Source organism: Leuciscus leuciscus (assembly GCF_965113295.1).
Source record: "Leuciscus leuciscus genome assembly, chromosome: 12".
NCBI lineage: Eukaryota > Metazoa > Chordata > Actinopteri > Cypriniformes > Leuciscidae > Leuciscus > Leuciscus leuciscus.
Genome location: NC_138736.1, coordinates 5,271,547 through 5,291,950, shown reverse-complemented (window position 1 = coordinate 5,291,950; position 20,404 = coordinate 5,271,547). Strand labels below are relative to the sequence as shown.

The 20,404-nt window shown below is 38.0% G+C and overlaps 1 protein-coding gene across 1 annotated transcript; it reads right to left on the bottom strand.

Annotated features, from left to right (window-relative positions):
• Window positions 1-5,819: 5,819 nt before the first annotated feature.
• gnrhr1 (gonadotropin releasing hormone receptor 1) lies at window positions 5,820-17,131 on the bottom strand. The gene is made up of 4 exons (XM_082185945.1): window positions 16,529-17,131; window positions 12,307-12,838; window positions 8,129-8,330; window positions 5,820-7,028 (listed from the first exon to the last, which is right to left on the bottom strand). The coding sequence occupies exons 2-4, from the start codon at window positions 12,835-12,837 to the stop codon at window positions 6,622-6,624; spliced, it is 1,140 nt and encodes a 379-aa protein (XP_082042071.1). The 5' UTR covers window position 12,838; window positions 16,529-17,131; the 3' UTR covers window positions 5,820-6,621.
• Window positions 17,132-20,404: the final 3,273 nt, after the last annotated feature.

Below are 20,404 nucleotides of genomic sequence, written 5' to 3'. Positions count from 1 at the left end.
TGTTGTTAAAGATGAAGAATATTAATATGAAGTTAGTAATAATTGTAGGCTTAAATTGTGAAAGAATGGTTGGGAGGAGCATAAATAATCATTTCCACACATGAGTTCAGACATTAAATGTTGTGATGTTATTTCCATCAAGAGTTGCATATACATTTTTGGTCAAGATCTTGTATTGTCAATGCAAGAGTCCAGCACTCTGTAAAGTCTCCTCCAGCACATCCCAAAGACTTTCAATGAATTTAAGTGGCCAATTCACTAAGGCAGGTTTAAGTTAAATGCATCTAAAGTGCTTTATGGTGGAATTATACTGTGCCCTACAAATGTTAGAAAATGCTCTTGGCAAAGTGGGTTTTTAGATAATATTATAATAAATCCTTTTGCGATTACTTTGCATCAATAAGAGACAATGCAATCTATGAAAACATATACATAAGCTATATATAACCCACATTTTAACAGTGTTCTAATCGGCCTGTGGTGCACTAACCTTAACTGGCAATCAGTGACTCAAGCTGTAAATGTGTGCTGACCTAATAATCTTCAAATTTAACCCATGAAATTACAAGGATTTATGCTGATTTTGTCCAAAACCCTGTGAAACCTTTTAAAGAAGCCTACTTTTTAATGAAAAAATCATTGGACTAGCAATCAGTTCAAACTACAACCTTAAAGTACTTCTTTTTTTTTGTTTTTTTTTTGTGTATTTGTTTATTGGACTAAATAGGGAAGAAAAAGCAGTCGTCGGATACATCATTTCGGTTTAAAAAGCATCCCAGGTGAAATCAATGCCCAGAGTGAGCAGAGCTGTAATCAAGACAGGGTGGCAACTTTAAAGAAGCTATATCATTTAGGGAATGTAATATTGTGATGTTTACAAATCCATTAAATTGTTTTTTAGAGTGAAGTAACCACAAAAACAGCCAAAAAGCCATAGAACGTCCACTCCAAACAGGGTCCATCTAGACAGGGTGGCAAATTTAAACAAGCTAATATATAAGATAATTTAGGGTATTTTTGGTTCCACGTATATTTCCATTTGTGTTATTTCATAATATTTATTTAGTTTGATGACTTGATGAATTATGAGAATGAGTAAAATCATCCCCACAACATCTGATGGCTGAGCCCTTTTAAGCATCACTGTTTTTTTTAACAAGAATCCCCATGATTATCCTTCAAAACACAAAGGACACACAACCTAATTATCCCATAAATAGTCTAGACACAATCCAGCTCCTCAGAGAACCCTGCTTGATGAATCCATCTCTTCAAGCACCTCTAATCGGCCATTGATGACTTGTTTCATTTTTCCTTCCTTCCGTTTTTTTTTTTTTTTTTTGAGAGTTGACCATTATTATGCCTTTACGATTTTCTGTCAATTTAAAAAAAAAGAGACACACAAGGTGATTTTGTTTTTCTTTATATATATACACTATATACACTGTTGACCATCTTTGAAGCACATTGTAACAGCAATCACATTCATTCAGATCCTGAAGTGTTCACCCAAAAAAGATTCTCTCATTATTTCCTCATTCATGTCATGCTATTTGTGGAACACAAAATTCGAATTTTGATTCTTTACGCATCTGTTTAACATATACAGTTCATAGTGACCATAGACCGCCAAGCTTCAACCAAAATTTAAGCCATTATACGGGGCCGACTATTATGCTTTTGTACATTTTCACTTTTCTTTAGTGTGTAATAATGCTGCTGTTTGAACATGTAAAATGTCTACAAAGCTACAAAGCACAAAGCCACTCAAAGTGAGTTATTCTCTATATCAGTGTCAGTGTTTCTGAACTCCCTGAAACGCCTCCATTGTAGTTTTGAGTTTTCTTCCAGGAACGAACACCACAATATTCCTCATTTAAATAATTCCTGCCCAAGGCATACTTGAAATGTTGAAACTCACGGTTAAGGTAAGGAGCGGGACATTTTTCGAACACACTCAAAGCGGTTGACCAATCACAACACACTGGTCCGGCCGACCAATCAGAGCACATTGTGCTTTTCAGAAGGAGGGGCTTCATGGAGACAGGAACTAAACGGAGCGTTACTGACAGACTGGGAAGAGAGGAGCTGCAACAATGTAGAATATGTGAAAAATAAGGTGTTTTTTGAGCATTCAAGCAATCATCTTGCCCTTTTACGAAAATCAAGACTTTGTAAAAGGGCATAACAGGTCCTTTTTAAATCAAAACATTTATGCAATCCTGCTTTCAAATATGTTGCCTATTTGCCATTGCCAGCGACTTTTGATGATACTGCTGTCCAACAATACAAGTGCGAATTATTTGATTTGAGAATGAATGATGACTAAAATGTCAGGCCTTCAAGGCTTTTATACGGCTTGGAATATGGCGTGAATAATATGAAATGATAAAACATAAAGCTTTTTTTGAGCTCGGCAGGTCACCATAAACTGTACTTGTATAGAAACAATTTGTGTAAATATTCTCCAAAATTCTCAATTCATGTTCCTCAGAAAAACAGGTTTTCAACAACATGGGTTGAGTAAACTATCCCTTTAAGGCTGGACAGTCCATCCACATCAATTTTTAATCACAAACACACACCACAAAGATAGTTTTCTGGAGAGCCATGCAATATCATCACTACAATAAACCACAAACAAGAATGAATGAATTCAGTGAAACACGTCTATGGTGAATCCACAGATAAACACGGCAAGCCTAAACATTTGAATGAATGATTTATGTGCTAAGGCCATTTTAAAACATTAATTGACATTCCTAAACAGGAGTGGAAATGAAATGTTGGAGAAGCAATGTGTCAGAGAAGCTTTTAACTGGGGTTGTGTCTCTGAACTCTGAGCTATAATTAATTCGAGATCACAGTCAACTGATTCCAAACACGTAAGCTGTTATGCTTGTGGTCCATTAATGAGGCACTGTATATTTATTACCCTGTTCCAGACAGGCAAATATCTCACATTCAAGGTATTGCCTGAGATATTGTGCTGCCGTTTGGTATTTTACATTCAAATGTACCTGTGGTTACATCTTTCTAGAAGATCCAAGCTTGAAACCACAATGTGATACTCTTGCTATGTTCAATAGTGCATTCACCCAATTCAAGCGAACGCATCATACTTGCACATACCATAAATACAAGACACCATCAGCAGCATATCGTCGCTGTCGGGCGGAAAGCTTGTCCAAAACTAGCACTTTTCAGGAAATGGAAAAAACAATGACAACAGTTTAATTGTTTAAAAAATAAAAAGTTGATATTGTGGCTTTATATATGTTCAGACACTTGCATTTGTCATTAACATTTCACCAAAATCAAGCTCAAATGGAGTTATGAGGTTTTTGACCAGTGAATGTCAGACATGTGTTTTATCCATCATTAGACCTCCCGAATCTGAGGCAGTAACTGCATCGCATACATTTATCATCATCTTACCGGTTATAGCCTACAGTTTATTGTAGCTATGTGGACGCTCAGTTTTTTCAGTTCAAAATCTCATGTTGTAAAAGATGAAGTATACTTTGCACTGGCTATTTAAGACAGTATTGTCTGTGACTCACTCAACGACAAATGCTGACTAGCCCTATTCGGACGGTAACTGTTTCTCATGTGGACGTCTGTTATAATAAATATGCATGGCGCCTCAGTGATAAAACTCATGCATTCGGATGGCGATTTATTGGCGGTGGAGGAGCGAGTTTTGTAATCCCGAGAACGCGCTGCTCACGTGGTCAGTCGCATGATTGTCTGCTGAAAATAAAATGTCATATGTTTGCAATAATATAGACCTTATTCAGAGCAGCGCCATGACAGGTATGAAAGTGAGGCTGTGAGGGATAGACTTGCCGTGTTTCCAAAGCTGTATAAAGCTCCTCTGATTATACTTACAAGAGTTTTTTGTCAACTGAAATTTATTGGAAATATATTTTCCAGTGTTTCATGAGCAGAACAATCCAAAAACACATTAAATAACAGTACAGCCCATTGAAGAGATGCATGTGTGTCCCTCACAGCCTCCCTTTCATTCCCATTACAAATCAAAGATGGCGCTGCTGTGAATAAGGTCTATTGCAATAATATTTTTAAAAATAGGAAGCTGGACGCGCGTACGATATTTTTGAAATGGTTTTCTGTCTTGCATTATATCTCAAAAGGATGTAGGCTAATTTAAAAGATATTGAAATTAGCATAAACAAGTTAATGCAGCCTCTTATTTACATGAGGTATAAATAAAGCTGCTTGGTTTGTATTTTTAATGTTGTGCTTAGTAGCCTACATTTAAAAAAAAAAAAAAATCATAAATTGCTGCCTGCCACAATAACAGCCCATTTTAAATGTTTACTTGCTTTATTCTCTTTCTCCTTTTTGTTCGCTGAGGTGGAGCTGTGATGAAATATTGTTCATGTAGGCTAAATACTTTCCAGCACTTCAGTAATAAAAGTGTACACCTTTGAAATGCATGCATATTACAGTGAAGTACAACATTTATCGTACATATGGTGCTCGGCAGTGATCAAAAAGGATTTAAACAGTGAATTTTTGAAGTGATCTCTTCTTGTAAACTCAGAGATGTGGATTCGGACGGTAAATAAATCACCACATGACCTTGATGTTTGTCAAAAACAGTACGTAATTTGGCCGGGATTTTTACACGGGTGGTGGAAGAAAAACACTGTGTGGTGGATTTTGAATAGATAAAATAGTAAACTGTATATCAAACTAACCATGTCTCTAACATCTAACCTTACTTCCTTTTTCAGGCCTAACATGATAACACTTTGAAACACAATGTACTAAAACGCTCTGTCCTGTGTTTTTGGATGTTGTATTTTTGCCATACCCCTTTGACTTTGGTTGTGTGAGTGTAAAAATAACAAATATGGGAATTGAAACTAGACAGACGACTAAATTTGAACCTTGTGATTAACAACGAAGTAATCATTAAAACAAAGTTTGCTTTACCTGGTAACAGAAGGGTTTGTCTATGAAAACCAATCAAATTGTGGGGAAATTATGTAATGCAGCATGACATTTTTGCCATACTTCCTTATTCTATGAAAACTGTTGTATTCTTTTAGCTGGTGGGATTCTCAATGAGATTTGTCTGAGATCCTCCGGCCTTGCTTCTTCTTGGGGGAAATTCTCTGAGAAGTGCTCGAGAGATCCTCCGGCCGTGATTAAAGCATTTAGAGGACATTTGTTGAGGTCTGTTTGTCGATTATTCCAGCGCAGGAGTAAGCTAGTTACGGGAACAGGTATTAGCACCCAGCCGACGTCGATGTGTAGACACGCTAGGGTATAGGATTAGACTCAGCCGACGTCAATGTGTAGACACGCTAGAGTATAGGATTGAACTCAGCCGACGTCAATGTGTAGACACGCTAGAGTATAGGATTGAACTCAGCCGACGTCAATGTGTAGACGCGCTAGAGTATAGGATTGAACTCAGCCGACGTCAATGTGTAGACGCACTAGGGTATAGGGTTGAACTCAGCCGACGTCAATGTGTAGACGCACTAGAGTATAGGATTAGACTCAGCCGACGTCAATGTGTAGACGCGCTAGAGTATAGGATTAGACTCAGCCGACGTCGATGTGTAGACACGCTAGAGTATAGGATTAGACTCAGCCGACGTCAATGTGTAGACGCACTAGAGTATAGGATTAGACTCAGCCGACGTCAATGTGTAGACGCGCTAGAGTATAGGATTAGACTCAGCCGACGTCGATGTGTAGACACGCTAGAGTATAGGATTAGACTCAGCCGACGTCAATGTGTAGACGCACTAGAGTATAGGATTAGACTCAGCCGACGTCAATGTGTAGACGCACTAGGGTATAGGGTTGAACTCAGCCGACGTCAATGTGTAGACGCACTAGAGTATAGGATTAGACTCAGCCGACGTCAATGTGTAGACGCACTAGGGTATAGGGTTGAACTCAGCCGACGTCAATGTGTAGACGCTCTAGAGTATAGGATTAGACTCAGCAGACGTCAATGTGTAGACGTGCTGGAGTATAAATATTATAGGGTAGACCAGGTAGACTTAGGTCAGATGAGATAGGACTTAGTTAGGTTTAGGGAAAAATCTACGACAACTGACATTCTGGATTGGGATGGCAATAAAATCACCAACTAACCCCTGTAAAGGTTGAAAATACCTTCCGACCCCATGAGAAACAATTACCGTCCGAATAGGGCTTAAGACACTCTTCTCCGTTCCTCAAATATGTAAACATTAGCCTTTATATATAGTTTCTTGAGTAAAGAAAATGCTGTGCTATTCAAACAACCAGTTCTTTATTTACCCTTACATTGCAAACAAGCAGAGACGGTCTAAAATGTGTTTGGCACTTCATTCACGATAGTGGTGTGTGGGGTTATGAGGTCTGACTGACAGTTTGAGTTCGGAGGTTTAGTCAAAAGCCTTTTAATCATTTTCATTGGTTAAATGTTTGCAAAACCCACAGACGGGCGTAAAGGGTGACCAATAGAAATGATTTTCCGTCTGACAGCGACGATATATAGATGTCTGGACACAGAGTGAAAGCTCCATATTTCATGTTCAGAGGGTTAAATCCACACCTAACTCTAGCTCACTGAGGTGTTTTGACCCTCTATGCTTGTTGTCCGCTGGGCTGGTCACCGCTTCCCAGGTCCGATTCGGCTTCTCCGCTTGCGCCCCCTTTCCTTGCGGAGAGTCGGTCCAATGATTTAGGAGAAGAGTTGTGATTCCTTCTGCAGAAGCAGCTGGCTATATCCGCTCGGAACGAGGGTGTGAAGAAACCGTAGATGACCGGATCGCAGCACGTGTTGAGGTTTCCGAAGACGAAGAGGGCGTGATGGACGTATTCCGGCATCAACTGCAGCATTCGAGGCTGGAACCAGTACCAGATGCCGAGCAGGTAGTACGGCGTCCAGCACACCACAAATGATGCCACAATGATGATGGTCATCTTCAGGGTCTTCATGCGTGCCTTCGGGATTATGTCGGTTCCACTGCGTCTCAGACAAGGTTCTCCGCCTACAAAAGCAAACATAGGATAGGAGAGGACATGTGAGGCATGTGCTGTCTGAACTGCTTTATCATTTTGACCCAGAAACAGTTTTATACATCAAATTAAAAATGTACAAAAAAATTTTGCTTCACATTTTTGTCTTTATTTTCATAAAAAATATCTATTAAAATAAAAAAATATTAAAAAATCTTAAATCAAGATACATTTATTTCAGAAGCAATAAATGACTTTATGATATTATGTCTTGTATTCTAAAAAAAATATACATTCTAAATTAAGTGAGTTTGTGCTTAAACCCAGAGGGGTCAGAAAATTATTATATTTTACATATGAATTATGTTTCCAAACTGTTTTCAAGATAAAAGCAATCATAATGATGTCTGTTTTTGAGAAAATGGCCTCTGAAGATTACAAACATTTTTCAGAATTTAATACGAGAATTAATATAGTCAGTATATAAATAATAAAAATATGCAGTGTTGGATAATTTGAACTCTGTACTCCCGTTTGAATTGAGGCAGCTACAGTGATCCATCACACCACATGAAAGACTCAAAATGACTTTTTTGATAACAAATTTGATAAAACCATCAAAATATTTTTTATTTAAATATGAGGGAAGAACAAAACACTAAACTTGGTTAAGCTATTTATCTGACAAAATGATTTGGCAAAAAAGGGCAAACTACAGCTACAGGCTTTATTTTACTATACACAAAAATACATAGAAAAACAAAAAGCTCACAGAAAAAAAGCATACATTGACAACATCATAGTCAGTTATTCATATTTTGTTGGATCTCTCTTGTTTTGGCATGTGTTCATAATTTCTTTGTGACAGCCTGGCCAATTACGTCCACACAATTTAGCATGTTTCATTGCGTTATCACAAATGAAAACTTACTTTGAATAATCTTTATTCAAATAGTTTTGTCGTCAAATTTCCTAAGCTGGACCTCACTTTTGGCCACTACTGTACATCATCAGTGGTTGAGAACCAATTTTTTCATCAAATTCAGTACATATGAAACTATGGGAATTTGGATGCAGTTACGCTGTACATCAATGACAGATACCATGTCAGAAGAGAGCATAAGTCAGTTACCTTTACCACGAGGCATCTGGCGGTTGATTTCCACAAGGATTCGAGTATAGCAGAAGCTCATTACCAGTAAAGGGAACACATACAGGGTGACAAAGTGGAACATGTTGTAGGCTGTTTCCTGCCAGCGGTGCTGGAAGCTTCCATGTGTTACACACTGCACAAAGTCGACTCCTTCAGCCTTAATTGCCCTGAAAATAAATAACTGAAACGATAAAAAGCAATTTATAAAGAAAAGTGTTGATAAGAGGAAATGAAAGCACAAGGCATTTTAATGAACACAGTAACACACTAGCATAACGCTGTTAATATCAACGCAAGAAAAAGCACTGAAGAAACTGAGGGCTTAAATACACAGGGATGGCAATCAACAGAACAACGAACAGGTGAGGGCTAATCGGGAACCATAGTAACAAACAAGCTGCAGGAAAACCTGAGAAGACAGTGGGGATTTCATTAAGAATGAAATGTAATGTTTCATTACAGCCGCCACTGTGAGAAGACTAGGTCAAACCAAACCACAGGGACAATAAATATATCAAAACAGAACCTATTTCTCAAACTTCATTTCACAAAAGCCTTGTGAGCCTAACTTGATCATAAAACATGCTAGCAACGTGATAAATCTTATTAGAAACTAGCACTCAGAGCAACGTGCCAAATCATGCTAGCAACATGTTAAATCATGCTAGGAATGTGGTAAATCATGTTAGAAACATGCTAGCTAGCACTGTGTTAAATCATAGTAGAAAAATGTTATGCTATAAACATGTTATCAGTGTGTTAAAACATGCTAGCAACATGTTAGCAATTATCTGATTCATGTTAGAAACATGTTATTAACGTGTTAAATCATGTTAGAAAAATGTTATAACATGCTATAAACATGTCATTAGTGTGTTAAAACATGCTAGCAACATGTTAGCAATTATCTAATTCATGTTAGAAACATGTTATTAACGTGTTAAATCATGTTAGAAAAATGTTATAACATGCTATAAACATGTTATTAGTGTGTTAAAACATGCTAGCAACATGTTAGCAATTATCTAATTCATGTAAGAAACATGTTAAATCATGTTAGAAAAATGTTAGCAATGATCTAATTCATGCTAGAAACTTGGCTGCAAACAATCTTAATCATGTTAGCAACTTGTTAAAATATGCTAACAACTTTCTAAAACACATTTACAACATTTTATTGACTTCTTTGAGTAAAATCTTCAAACTTAAAGCTTTTCAAATCTTTGTCAAGCCAACATCAAAGTTTGTCATCAAACTTTAGTCATCTAGTTGTTATTGCATGGGAAAGATCGAGAAAGGTTTGGAACAACATGAGGGTGAGTGAATGATTTTTATTTTTCAGTGAACTAATCACTTTTGTATAATCCGCTGATTAAGTCTGATAATATTAACAGCTTTTTCAACTGTTCTGCATAAAAATATTAGCATGCCTTCTACAAATATCGAAACCATATGAACGGTAAACCTTTCAAAGAATCCAAATATACCCATTTTATCGTTTTACACATTTTGAATCAGCAAGCCAACGCATTTTCATGTCATGGCTGCTTAGATTGTGATGTTAAAAAATCTCCTTAGTGTTGCTGCTGCATTGTAGGGGTTCCCTTACATTTGGGCACTGTATGAAATGTAAAATGTATTTTGAATAGGGGGAAAACACATTCTGCTATCTCTGTTGAACTTGAACCAAATATTGTATATTCTTGTCATGTTGTGCTTTCAGATAAAAGAAATTCATTTGCTCCATGTCAGCGTTATTTTTCCATGTGACATCTCTATATTCTCCAGCACGATTTATCAGGTAGCACACAGTGTGACAGAGGGAAGCCCTTTTCTTTCTCTGGGGGAAGTTTCAGAGCAGAATACAGGAGCGAGGAGCTAAGATATATTGATATCTACAATTCACCACACACTCCGTCTTAATAGTTGTATCTCTTTGGCATTATCCATGGCTGCCTAACTGACCTTGTCTCAGACAGGCTTCTTTATCTCACTTGTAATTATTTTAAACGCCACGGTCTCATCCACAGGCTGCTAAAAACGACATTACTGGGATTAAGTGTGTGGAGAGAAACAAAGACACACCGAGAAGATTCAGTCAGGCATTTTAAAGGTTACAGAAAATGCACCGGGACTAGTCTAGCTTGACAAATAGGATCTATAATCAATACAGCAAGTGCTCATGGAAGAGTCACTGATCCAGGGTCAGTTATTGCACCACTTTAAGCTACAACGGATTGCTTAATGAAATGCTCAAGCTTAGATGGTTATCAGGAAAAGTGTGTGGCAGACTAAAAGTGTAATTTCCCTAAAAACAAATGACATCCACCATTTTAATTAGAAAGAAAACTAAACTCGGCTCAGTTTGGCTATGTGCCACTTTTCTTCCACAAAGGAGCACTAACATCTCCAACTGGAATTACACAGCTGTTTTCAAACAGGTTTCCAGAACACTTTGTCCATGATTGGTGGGATAAACAAGTACTTTCACCTTCTCATATTGCGTATTGAATCGGTGTTATGTTGGACTAGCTGGGATACGTTGCATTTTTCTGGGAAATCAAGTTACGAACGGCTCGCTAAAGCTGAAGCAGAGGCTTTCCTCTCGACTGGATGGTAAAATGGTCCATTACTCAAAGCTTTTCAACATGTGTCAGGTGTATCTTGTGGTCAAAAGGATGAATAAGCACCATACAAATGATTATGAACATTAATAAAGAAAAATAATTCTGAAAAATAGCAATAAATAGTAACATTTTTGTCTTCAAGCACCCATCAAACAGCTTTGTACCGCTGGTTTTAAAGGATTAGTTCACTTTCAAAAAAAAATTTGCTGATAATTTATTCACCCCGATGACATCCCAAGATATCCATGTCTTTCTTTCTTCAGTCGAAAAGAAATTAAGGTTTTTGAGGAAAACATTCCAGGATTTTTCTACACAGAATGGACTTCAATGGCAACCAACTATTCCAATGTTCAAAGAAGGTTCAAATGTCCGTCTCAATGCAGCTTCAAAGTCTCGTCACGATCCCAGTCGAGAAATAAGGGTCTTATCTCGCGAAACGATCGGTCATTTTCAAAAAAAAAAAATATATATATTTACTTTTTAACCACAAATGCCCGTCTTGTACCATCTCTGATATGCGCCACGTATTACGTCATCATGTTGGAAAGGTCACGAAAAATAAATAAATAATAATAATAATAAATTAAAACAAAGATGTCGGACGTTGGAGGAGAAAATGAGATCCTACCTTCCCTTCCCTACCTTTTTGAACCGGAGTACACAGACAAATAACTTAGATAGATGACGTGATGCGTGACCTTTCCAACGTGATGACGCAATGCGTGGCGCATCTCTGACATGGTACAAGACGAGCATTTGTGGTTAAAAAGTATGTATATATATATATATATATATATGTTTTTTTTTTTCGAAAATGACCGATCGTTTCGCGAGATAAGATCCTTATTTCTCGACTGGGATCGTGACGAGACTTTGAAGCTGCATTGAGACGGACATTTGAACCATCTTTGAACATTGATATAGTTGGTTGCAATTGAAGTCCATTCTGTGTAGAAAAATCCTGGAATGTTTTCCTCAAAAACCTTAATTTCTTTTCGACTGAAGAAAGAAAGACATGGATATCTTGGATGACATCGGGGTGAGTAAATTATCAGCAAAACATTTTTTGAAAGTGAACTAATCCTTTAAATTTGGTTTTACAGCTGATTGTTTAACAACAGTTGATTTTATTAACTTATTTGAAGTCATTATCATAGCTATGTCATTTGGGTCTATTGGCACTACAAATTGTATCTAAAATACCTGTATTAATTATATAAAAAAGCTCTGTTTTAACCAAGACACAGTCCATCAACTATTATTTCAAAGGCAAGGCTCATGTGGGATTCACATGTGAATTCTGAAACTGGTTATGGTGTAGAGTAAGGAACATGATTATAGTTGTCTCTTCATATTAAGCTGTAAATTGGGACAAAGTATTTTACTGAAAAAAAGACGTCACCTTTGTGTTTTCAAACAACAACATTATCATCCATCTATAAATCCTCCGAGACAGTTTTTGTGCTGCTTCATAACGAGACAAGTCCCACACATGACAACTCCAATTAACATAACATCTTGTTCTCGTACCTGTGGCGAGGCGAGCAGGAGGCTGAGGATCCAGGCAGCCAGCAGCATCTTCTTGTTCCTGCGACCGGCGTCCAGAGCTTCTAGCGGGTGCAGGATTGCATGATGCCTGTCCAGACTCACCACCACCAGGATGAATGCTGACGAATGCATGGCGAAGAGCTTGAGGAAGCAGAGGAGCTTGCACATGGCATCGCCGGCATACCACTGCACTGTAATATTCCATATGGCGTCGAGTGGCATCACCACAAAAGTCATGACCAGGTCAGCGCAGGCCAGGCTGCCGATGAGAGGTCTCAGGTGTGAGGCCAGGCGGCGTCCTCGACCCCGGGTCACGCTGATCAGCACTGAGAGGTTACTGATCGCTGCGAAGATGAAGAGCACCAGGGTGGCCGCCACACGGAAGCGAGCGGCCACAGTGAATGTGGGTGTTTCCCAGTCAGAAGAAGAGCGAGGAAGGGAGGCATTCGGCAGAGAAGAGTTTTCCCAAATGCCAATTGGACTCGCTGACAGGAGAGACACGTTTACTGACATCCTAGAAAGGGGAAAAAAAAGACATTTTGTTGCACGGTAAAGGATTTTTGTGACACTCAAATGCATAATTATTGTAATATTCTACAACATTTCAGTATCACATGGTCTCATGTGGATATTAGGGTTGGGCAACATTCAGAATTTAAAAAATGGCTCATTTTCAATTCATAAGTTGGAATTTGAATTACATTAGGAATATACTGAATTAAAATTCTGAGAAATTCAACTGGGAAATGAAGTGTTCTTCCATATTTGTCCATAAATTTGTTAAATATAAAGAAGTGTACAGTATATAAATGAAGTACACTACCATTTGAAAATTTGGGGTCAGTAAAATTTTTGTAATAAAAAGTCTCTTATGCTCACCAAGCCTTTATTTAAAACAGTAAAAACAGAAATATTGTGAAATATTTTTTATAATTAAAAGCACCTGTTTTCTATTGTAATATCTATTGTGAAATGTATTCTTGTGATGAATTTTCAGCATCATTACTCCAGTCTTCAGTGTCACATGATCCTTCAGGAATCATTCTAATATGATGATTTGCTGCTCAAGAAACATTTCTGATCAATGTTGAAAACAATTGTGCTGCTTAATATTTTTGTCAAAACTTTAAAAAAAAACTTTTTTGATGATAATTGATAAATAAAAAGTTCAAAAGAACAGCATTTATTTAGAGTATAAGCATGCATTTGTAACATTTCAAATGTGTTTACTGTCACTTTTGAATAATTTAAAGCATCCAAGAATGATAATCATTCACAGTTTGACTAGATGCTGTAGATAATATGGTGGCCGAGAGAGCTCAACTCTCAGCAACTGAAGAAAACACATGCAAATAGAAAAGAAACACCCACAAATTAAGAAAACATCATCAGTTTCACAACACACGTGTGCTCCAAATACTCACAACACAACCAAATACAGAAACGCGCTGCAAAAGTTACTACATTTTGTATTGTTACTACATTTTGGATATTGTATACAAGTTGTATGCCATAAAAATGTAATCTCTGTATGTTTTGCAAAAAAAAAAAAAAAAAAAGTTAAAAGAAATAAAATAAAGTAGACTTTTGAGCTGTAAGCACGTCCCAGCCGGGTTCGTCACTTATTTGGTTCCCCTGGAAACATTTCCGTTGTGGTCTATGCTATTTGCAGCGCGTTTCTGTATTTGGTTGTGTTGTGAGTATTTGGAGCACACGTGTGTTGTGAAACTGATGAAGATGTTTTCTTAATTTGCGAGTGTTTCTTTGTATTTGCATGTATTTTTTTTTCTATTTGCATGTGTTTTCTTCAGTTGCTGCGCGTTGAGCTCTCTCAGCCACCGTAGCTAGCTAGATAGATAGATAGATAGATAGACAGACAGACAGACAGACAGACAGACAGACAGACAGACAGATAGATAGATAGATAGATAGATAGATAGATAGACAGACAGACAGACAGACAGACAGATAAAGATATAAATAGTCACACTCATGAATTGAAAGGCAGCCAATTCTTCAATTCTTAATTTTGCCCAACTGTAGATTATTGCCATTGCTTTGTGCACTTTACAGAATAATCCTTTCTAAAAATTCAGCAAAATGTTCACCCAGACATGAATATTCAGATCACATCACCTAGAGACCCTGATTACCATTACATTACTGTCACCACTGAGACATTTGTCACCCTTATGACTTTTCACCCAAATGTCCATCACCCCCGCAGTCAAACATCCTCCGCTTTTATGGTGCCCGTCTGCCATCTCATCTCTACTGATAAGAAACTCTTGCCAGGGGGCCTTTTTTCACTCCGGATCTCTTCTGGCAAATAGGGAGACCTTGGTTAAGTGTCAGGGAGATAGATTACACCTCGGCGGTTATTTAAAGGTCTATATATAAACCTCTGACACAACTATCAGAGCTCTGTGTGAGATTATGCACAGCAGACCCAGGCAGAATGAGATCATTCACAACCGAGTAATACAGTATCGGACAGATGTTCTCCTGCCTATCTTATTTGGCCACTTGGCACTCTACACCTTTATGATCAAATCTGATTTAAATTAAATGAGTTTAATTATCTCTAATTGAGTGATTACGTGATTAGATAAATCAACATGTAGTTTACATGCTTGATAACATCATGAAGACAAAAGATGCTTAATGGTTTGGGGGTTCCCGTGCTGGCTCGGGTTCTGATATAAATGCCCTATCATGCTGATAAATGGCTGTTGTCAGTATTTCCCTTCGCTCTGAATGTGATATTGTCTTTTGTATAGTCAGGTAAACAGCATGGAGGTGATAGATAGAGAGAACCCTAGAGAACACAACCTCTGCAGCATCTTCCCCTGTATCCGCACACTCACACCAAATTGCACAGGGCTCCAGTAATACATCTTATTGGCACTGCAATTGTTCTTCATGCTTGAAAATGAAATATATTCTCCAAAGTTTAACGAGTGGCTTGACCTGGAGAAATGTATTTTCGCCTCTTGCGAAATCAATATGCATTTATTTTAAAAAAATCTATTTCATGAAGGATATTATTTTCTTTGTGATTAATTCAATAAGATTATGTATAGAAATTAGAGATGTTAATAGATGATATCCTTGGCATCGCTGTCATCCTGTTTAAATGACTGCTGGCCACCGGCCCACATGGCGGCTTTGCACTCCTGCCTCTTAATGTTGGTAAACATTATGCAAATATATGCAAGGAAGAGTGTCGGCTATCATAACTCTTTGGAATATAGCATAAGTGCTGTCATGAATATGCTAATCTTAAGGGCTGTTAGAAATGCAGAATCAGAAAACTACCTGACTTTAAACGTCTTACTTCCTTTTACACACTGAATGGTGTTTTTTTTTGTGGGATTCATCATACAATATAATAGTTCAAAGCTGTTTAGAAAACCAAAAAGGTTTCACATCAAATCTTTAGGGATCATTGTCATGATAAGCTCTGAAACTTTGCATGTGAATTTGCATAATTACATTCATATTCTTGCTCACATGACTAATGACTTGGAGCCAGTTAATTAAGATAGCGGTGATGAGAATATTAAGATTTGATGGCAAATTAACGTGCGAGTGGGCTAATATTTGCAGAGTTGCCAAAAAGAAGACTTTAGCTTGTGAATTTACAATAAAAAAGATATGTATTCTCTCACATTTGGCTATATTGGACATTTTTGTTAGGAGTTTACTTTATCAGAAGTCAGCTTAGACATGCAATGTACAGAAGATTCTGACCAAATATGTGTATAAAAGAACGTGTGTAATTGATCATATGCTTCATCAGCTTCACCTGAGCAGATTTTATTGACTATGTATGCTAGGTATTGGTGCGGTAAGAATTCATCTTCATTATATCAATGACAGTTTTCCTTGTCTCGCCTCAAAAACCATCATGAAAACACCTGATACACATCCAGGATTCATCAGGAAAAGTTTTTGCTGCATTTACATCAGTTTCTTAAAACACAAGTGATCCTGAGATCAAATTCCAAACTTAGACCTTTTGTCTGTGTCTCCAAACCTAGTGAGCTGTCTACCTAGACAGCATTTCTGGACATCATGCTGAATTTGATTATCATGCACTATGATGCCAAGAAATGCTGTTGTTTAGTATTCTAGGTTTTGTCTATAAGCTCGTTACAGTATAGCCTGCTGTAAAATAAAACAGTGATAGAGTTAGACTTACCTGTTTGCTGCAATGTGTGATTTGTAGATTAATCCTTGAATATTTCCCTCAGTTATTCATATATTAAACATATGCTGCTGTGGAGAAAATAAGTGCATTTCATTCAGCAGTCCGTGAACATGTCGTGTTGATACGCGGGTAAATGTCCTCCGACCCCCGCGTGAGCTTGACGGCACCATGGACTCCTGTAGGGAACAGTTTGCCGCAGTCAACGGTAATTCACTCATCAGGGTGATAACGATGATCTCCCGGCGCAAAAGTTTGGTTGCTTGACGCTTTAGGATAGTAGGGCACTTTTTAAGAAGCTACATGTTGTCTTATCGGCACTTTTTGCCCCAAAACCGAGTGTTTAAACGGAGTCGCGGAGCTGTCCAGGTGCTGAAGAGTCTCCAAGAGCATCAGTGTCTGTACAGCATCAGCATCAGCATCAGCGCTGCTTCACCTTCTCACACACACACACACACACACACACACACACACACTACTCTACTGCACAGCACCCTCCTCAACACAACACACACAGTGAGGAAACCTCAGCGTCACCACACAGCGTTACATGTTCGTCATATTAACGGGAAACAGCGAAAACTATTTTAAAAATCCTACAGTTACAGTATAAAAAAACCTGTTAGTTGTTTAACTGTAATTTAGCTTACCATATACGGTGGACGGTGTAGATCTTATGCGCCAGAGAAACAAGTGCGCAGCCATTTTTAGAATTTTGTCTTTGAACTTCCGTTTTTGAGATTGCTCTGTAAATTTAAGGCATTGCTGTCTAAGAGTAATTAGCTGGTGAAGTGGAAACTTACTGTAGAGTGAACGAAAGTTATCATGAGCATTGTAATGTTGGAAGCGGATATGAACAAATATCAGTAGACCGGGAAGATTTTAAAACGAGCGGTTCATTCATAAATAAATTATAAATTTACAATGGGAAGAATACACTAATTTGGTTAAGGTATTAAAAGTACAAAATTATTTGGCAAGAAAGGCAAACTCCAGCAAAATAAATGGGTTTTATTGTTTAATGCAAAAAGGCATAGAAAAACAAAAAGCTCAGAGGAAAGCATTCACTGACTATAACATTCATATTTTGTTGTTTCTCCCTTGTTTTTGATTAGCAGCCATTCTCCTGTGCATTGACTCACTAAACTTTGTGCATGTGTCATGCTTAACTTTTTCTTAACTTAAGTTCTTCCCAAAGTTGAGCTTTGCATAACTTATCACAGTTCATGTATATAATTTCCCAAAGGTTTTCAATGGCATTAAGGTCAGGGGACTAAGGAGGCCAATTGAAGTCTTCAAAATGCTGAGCATGAACACTTTCATGGCGCACAACTTTGTTCGCTGTGTGTTTGGGATCGCTATCGTGTTGGAAAATACACATTTGATCTCTGAACAGATCCTCTATACTTGTGTTCAGCATGGATTCCCATTGGTCCATTTACCATTGGTCCATTTTCAAAGTGCCAGCAACTTTGTAGATCATTCCAACACCTAATGCAGACATGCATCCCAATACCATTATGTTTCCCCTGCCGTGCTTAATGGAGCGACGCATTTAGTATTAAACCACTCAGCTGTCTCCTGCACACATACCTGACACCATCCAATGCTAGGCTGTTCAATTTTGACTTGTTGGACTGCAGAACACGGCTCTAATCTTCCACGCTCCAGTTCTTCTTTTCTTTGGCAAATACAAGGTGTTTTTTTGTGTGTGTGTGTGTGTGTGTTTTTGGCAGCAGATAAAATTCCTTTACTGGTACACAGCCTCTCAATCCAGCCTCAACTATAGCCATTGGCTTATACGGTTTGAGATGAAATTGGATGTTATAGATCTCATCCAGGTGTTTAGAAGCTGTTTTGAGGTGATCCCACATTCAGGTGATTTTCATCCTTCAGTCAAAATGCTCACTAGTCTTCCTTGACCAGCCACAGCACACTCCAGGCACAACTTCACAACATGCATTTAATAAAAATCTAATAAAAAGTTTGAATAAACCAATTTTCCTAGGTCTGACATCACTTTTGGAGAATGAATATAGGCTACACATAATAACTAAGTACAAATACACACAAAAATAGCCAACATATTATAATATACAGCGGTTTTAAATGTACAGATACATCACACTGTTGAGACAATTTACCAATGTTTAAGATAAACAAAAAATAATTGAACAGTTTATTGGGGGCAAGTTGCAGTTCTAATGGGTCAAAACACATTCGACTCTAATGTGTCTTTCAAATTGCTATATATAGAGACCAATTTTGCTTAAGTCATTATGTGGCGTTCCATTGTACCACTTGTATTGTTATCGGCTCAGATAGTTTGGTATGTTCACATTCAAGTTGTTTTGTTTCAGCATGATAAATTGCATTTACACTCACCAAAAGGATTATTAGGAACACCTGTTCAATTTCTCATTAATGCAATTATCTAATCAACCAATCACATGGCAGTTGCTTCAATGCATTTAGGGGTGTGGTCCTGGTCAAGACAATCTCCTGAACTCCAAACTGAATGTCAGAATGGGAAAGAAAGGTGATTTAAGCAATTTTGAGCGTGGCATGGTTGTTGGTGCCAGACGGGCCGGTCTGAGTATTTCACAATCTGCTCAGTTACTGGGATTTTCACGCACAACCATTTCTAGGGTTTACAAAGAATGGTGTGAAAAGGGAAAAACATCCAGTATGCAGCAGTCATGTGGGCGAAAATGCCTTGTTGGTGCAAGAGGTCAGAGGAGAATGGGCCGACTGATTCAAGCTGATAGAAGAGCAACTTTGACTGAAATAACCACTCGTTACAACCGAGGTATGCAGCAAAGCATTTGTGAAGCCACAACACGCACAACATTGAGGCGGATGGGCTACAACAGCAGAAGACCCCACCGGGTACCACTCATCTCCACTACAAATAGGAAAAAGAGGCTACAATTTGCACGAGCTCACCAAAATTGGACAGTTGAAGACTGGAAAAATGTTGCCTGGTCTGATGAGTTTCGATTTCTGTTGAGACATTCAGATGGTTTGGGTCAGAATTTGGCGTAAACAGAATGAGAACATGGATCCATCATGCCTTGTTACAACTGTGCAGGCTGGTGGTGGTGGTGTAATGGTGTGGGGGATGTTTTCTTGGCACACTTTAGGCCCCTTAGTGCCAATTGGGCATCGTTTAAATGCCACGGCCTACCTGAGCATTGTTTCTGACCATGTCCATCCCTTTATGACCACCGTGTACCCATCCTCTGATGGCTACTTCCAGCAGGATAATGCACCATGTCACAAAGCTCAAATCATTTCAAATTGGTTTCTTGAACATGACAATGAGTTCACTGTACTAAAATGGCCCCCACAGTCACCAGATCTCAACCCAATAGAGCATATTTGGGATGTGGTGGAACGGGAGCTTCGTGCCCTGGATGTGCATCCCACAAATCTCCATCAACTGCAAGATGCTATCCTATCAATATGGGCCAACATTTCTAAAGAATGCTTTCAGCACCTTGTTGAATCAATGCCACGTAGAATTAAGGCAGTTCTGAAGGCGAAAGGGGGTCAAACACAGTATTAGTATGGTGTTCCTAATAATCCTTTAGGTGAGTGTACAGTAAAACACAGTAACTTAAATGCCTTACTGTAAAGCCTGTAACATCAATGTATTTTATACATACTTGGTATTTCCAACATTAATGCAGTGCACAGACTTGCACTCAGAGAATATGTATCAAAACAGGCTTTTAATTTTGGTTTGATGTTACACATGCACATAATTTTTACAGTGAATAAAATATTAACATAATATTACTGTAAACTGTCTGTAAAAAACAAATGAAAGAAGCGCTTAGCTAGTTATTATGAGAGGCAGAAATAAAA

Bases quoted from the DNA above. Each gene is read 5' to 3' on its own strand.
- gnrhr1 (XM_082185945.1), bottom strand. From the start codon at position 12,837: ATGTCAGTAAACGTGTCTCTCCTGTCAGCGAGTCCAATTGGCATTTGG. The intron at 8,331-12,306 runs GTACGAGAACAA...TTATCGTTTCAG, and splicing joins TCCTGCTCGCCTCGCCACAG to TTATTTATTTTCAGGGCAAT. The intron at 7,029-8,128 runs GTAACTGACTTA...TTGCTTTTGTAG, and splicing joins CCAGATGCCTCGTGGTAAAG to GCGGAGAACCTTGTCTGAGA.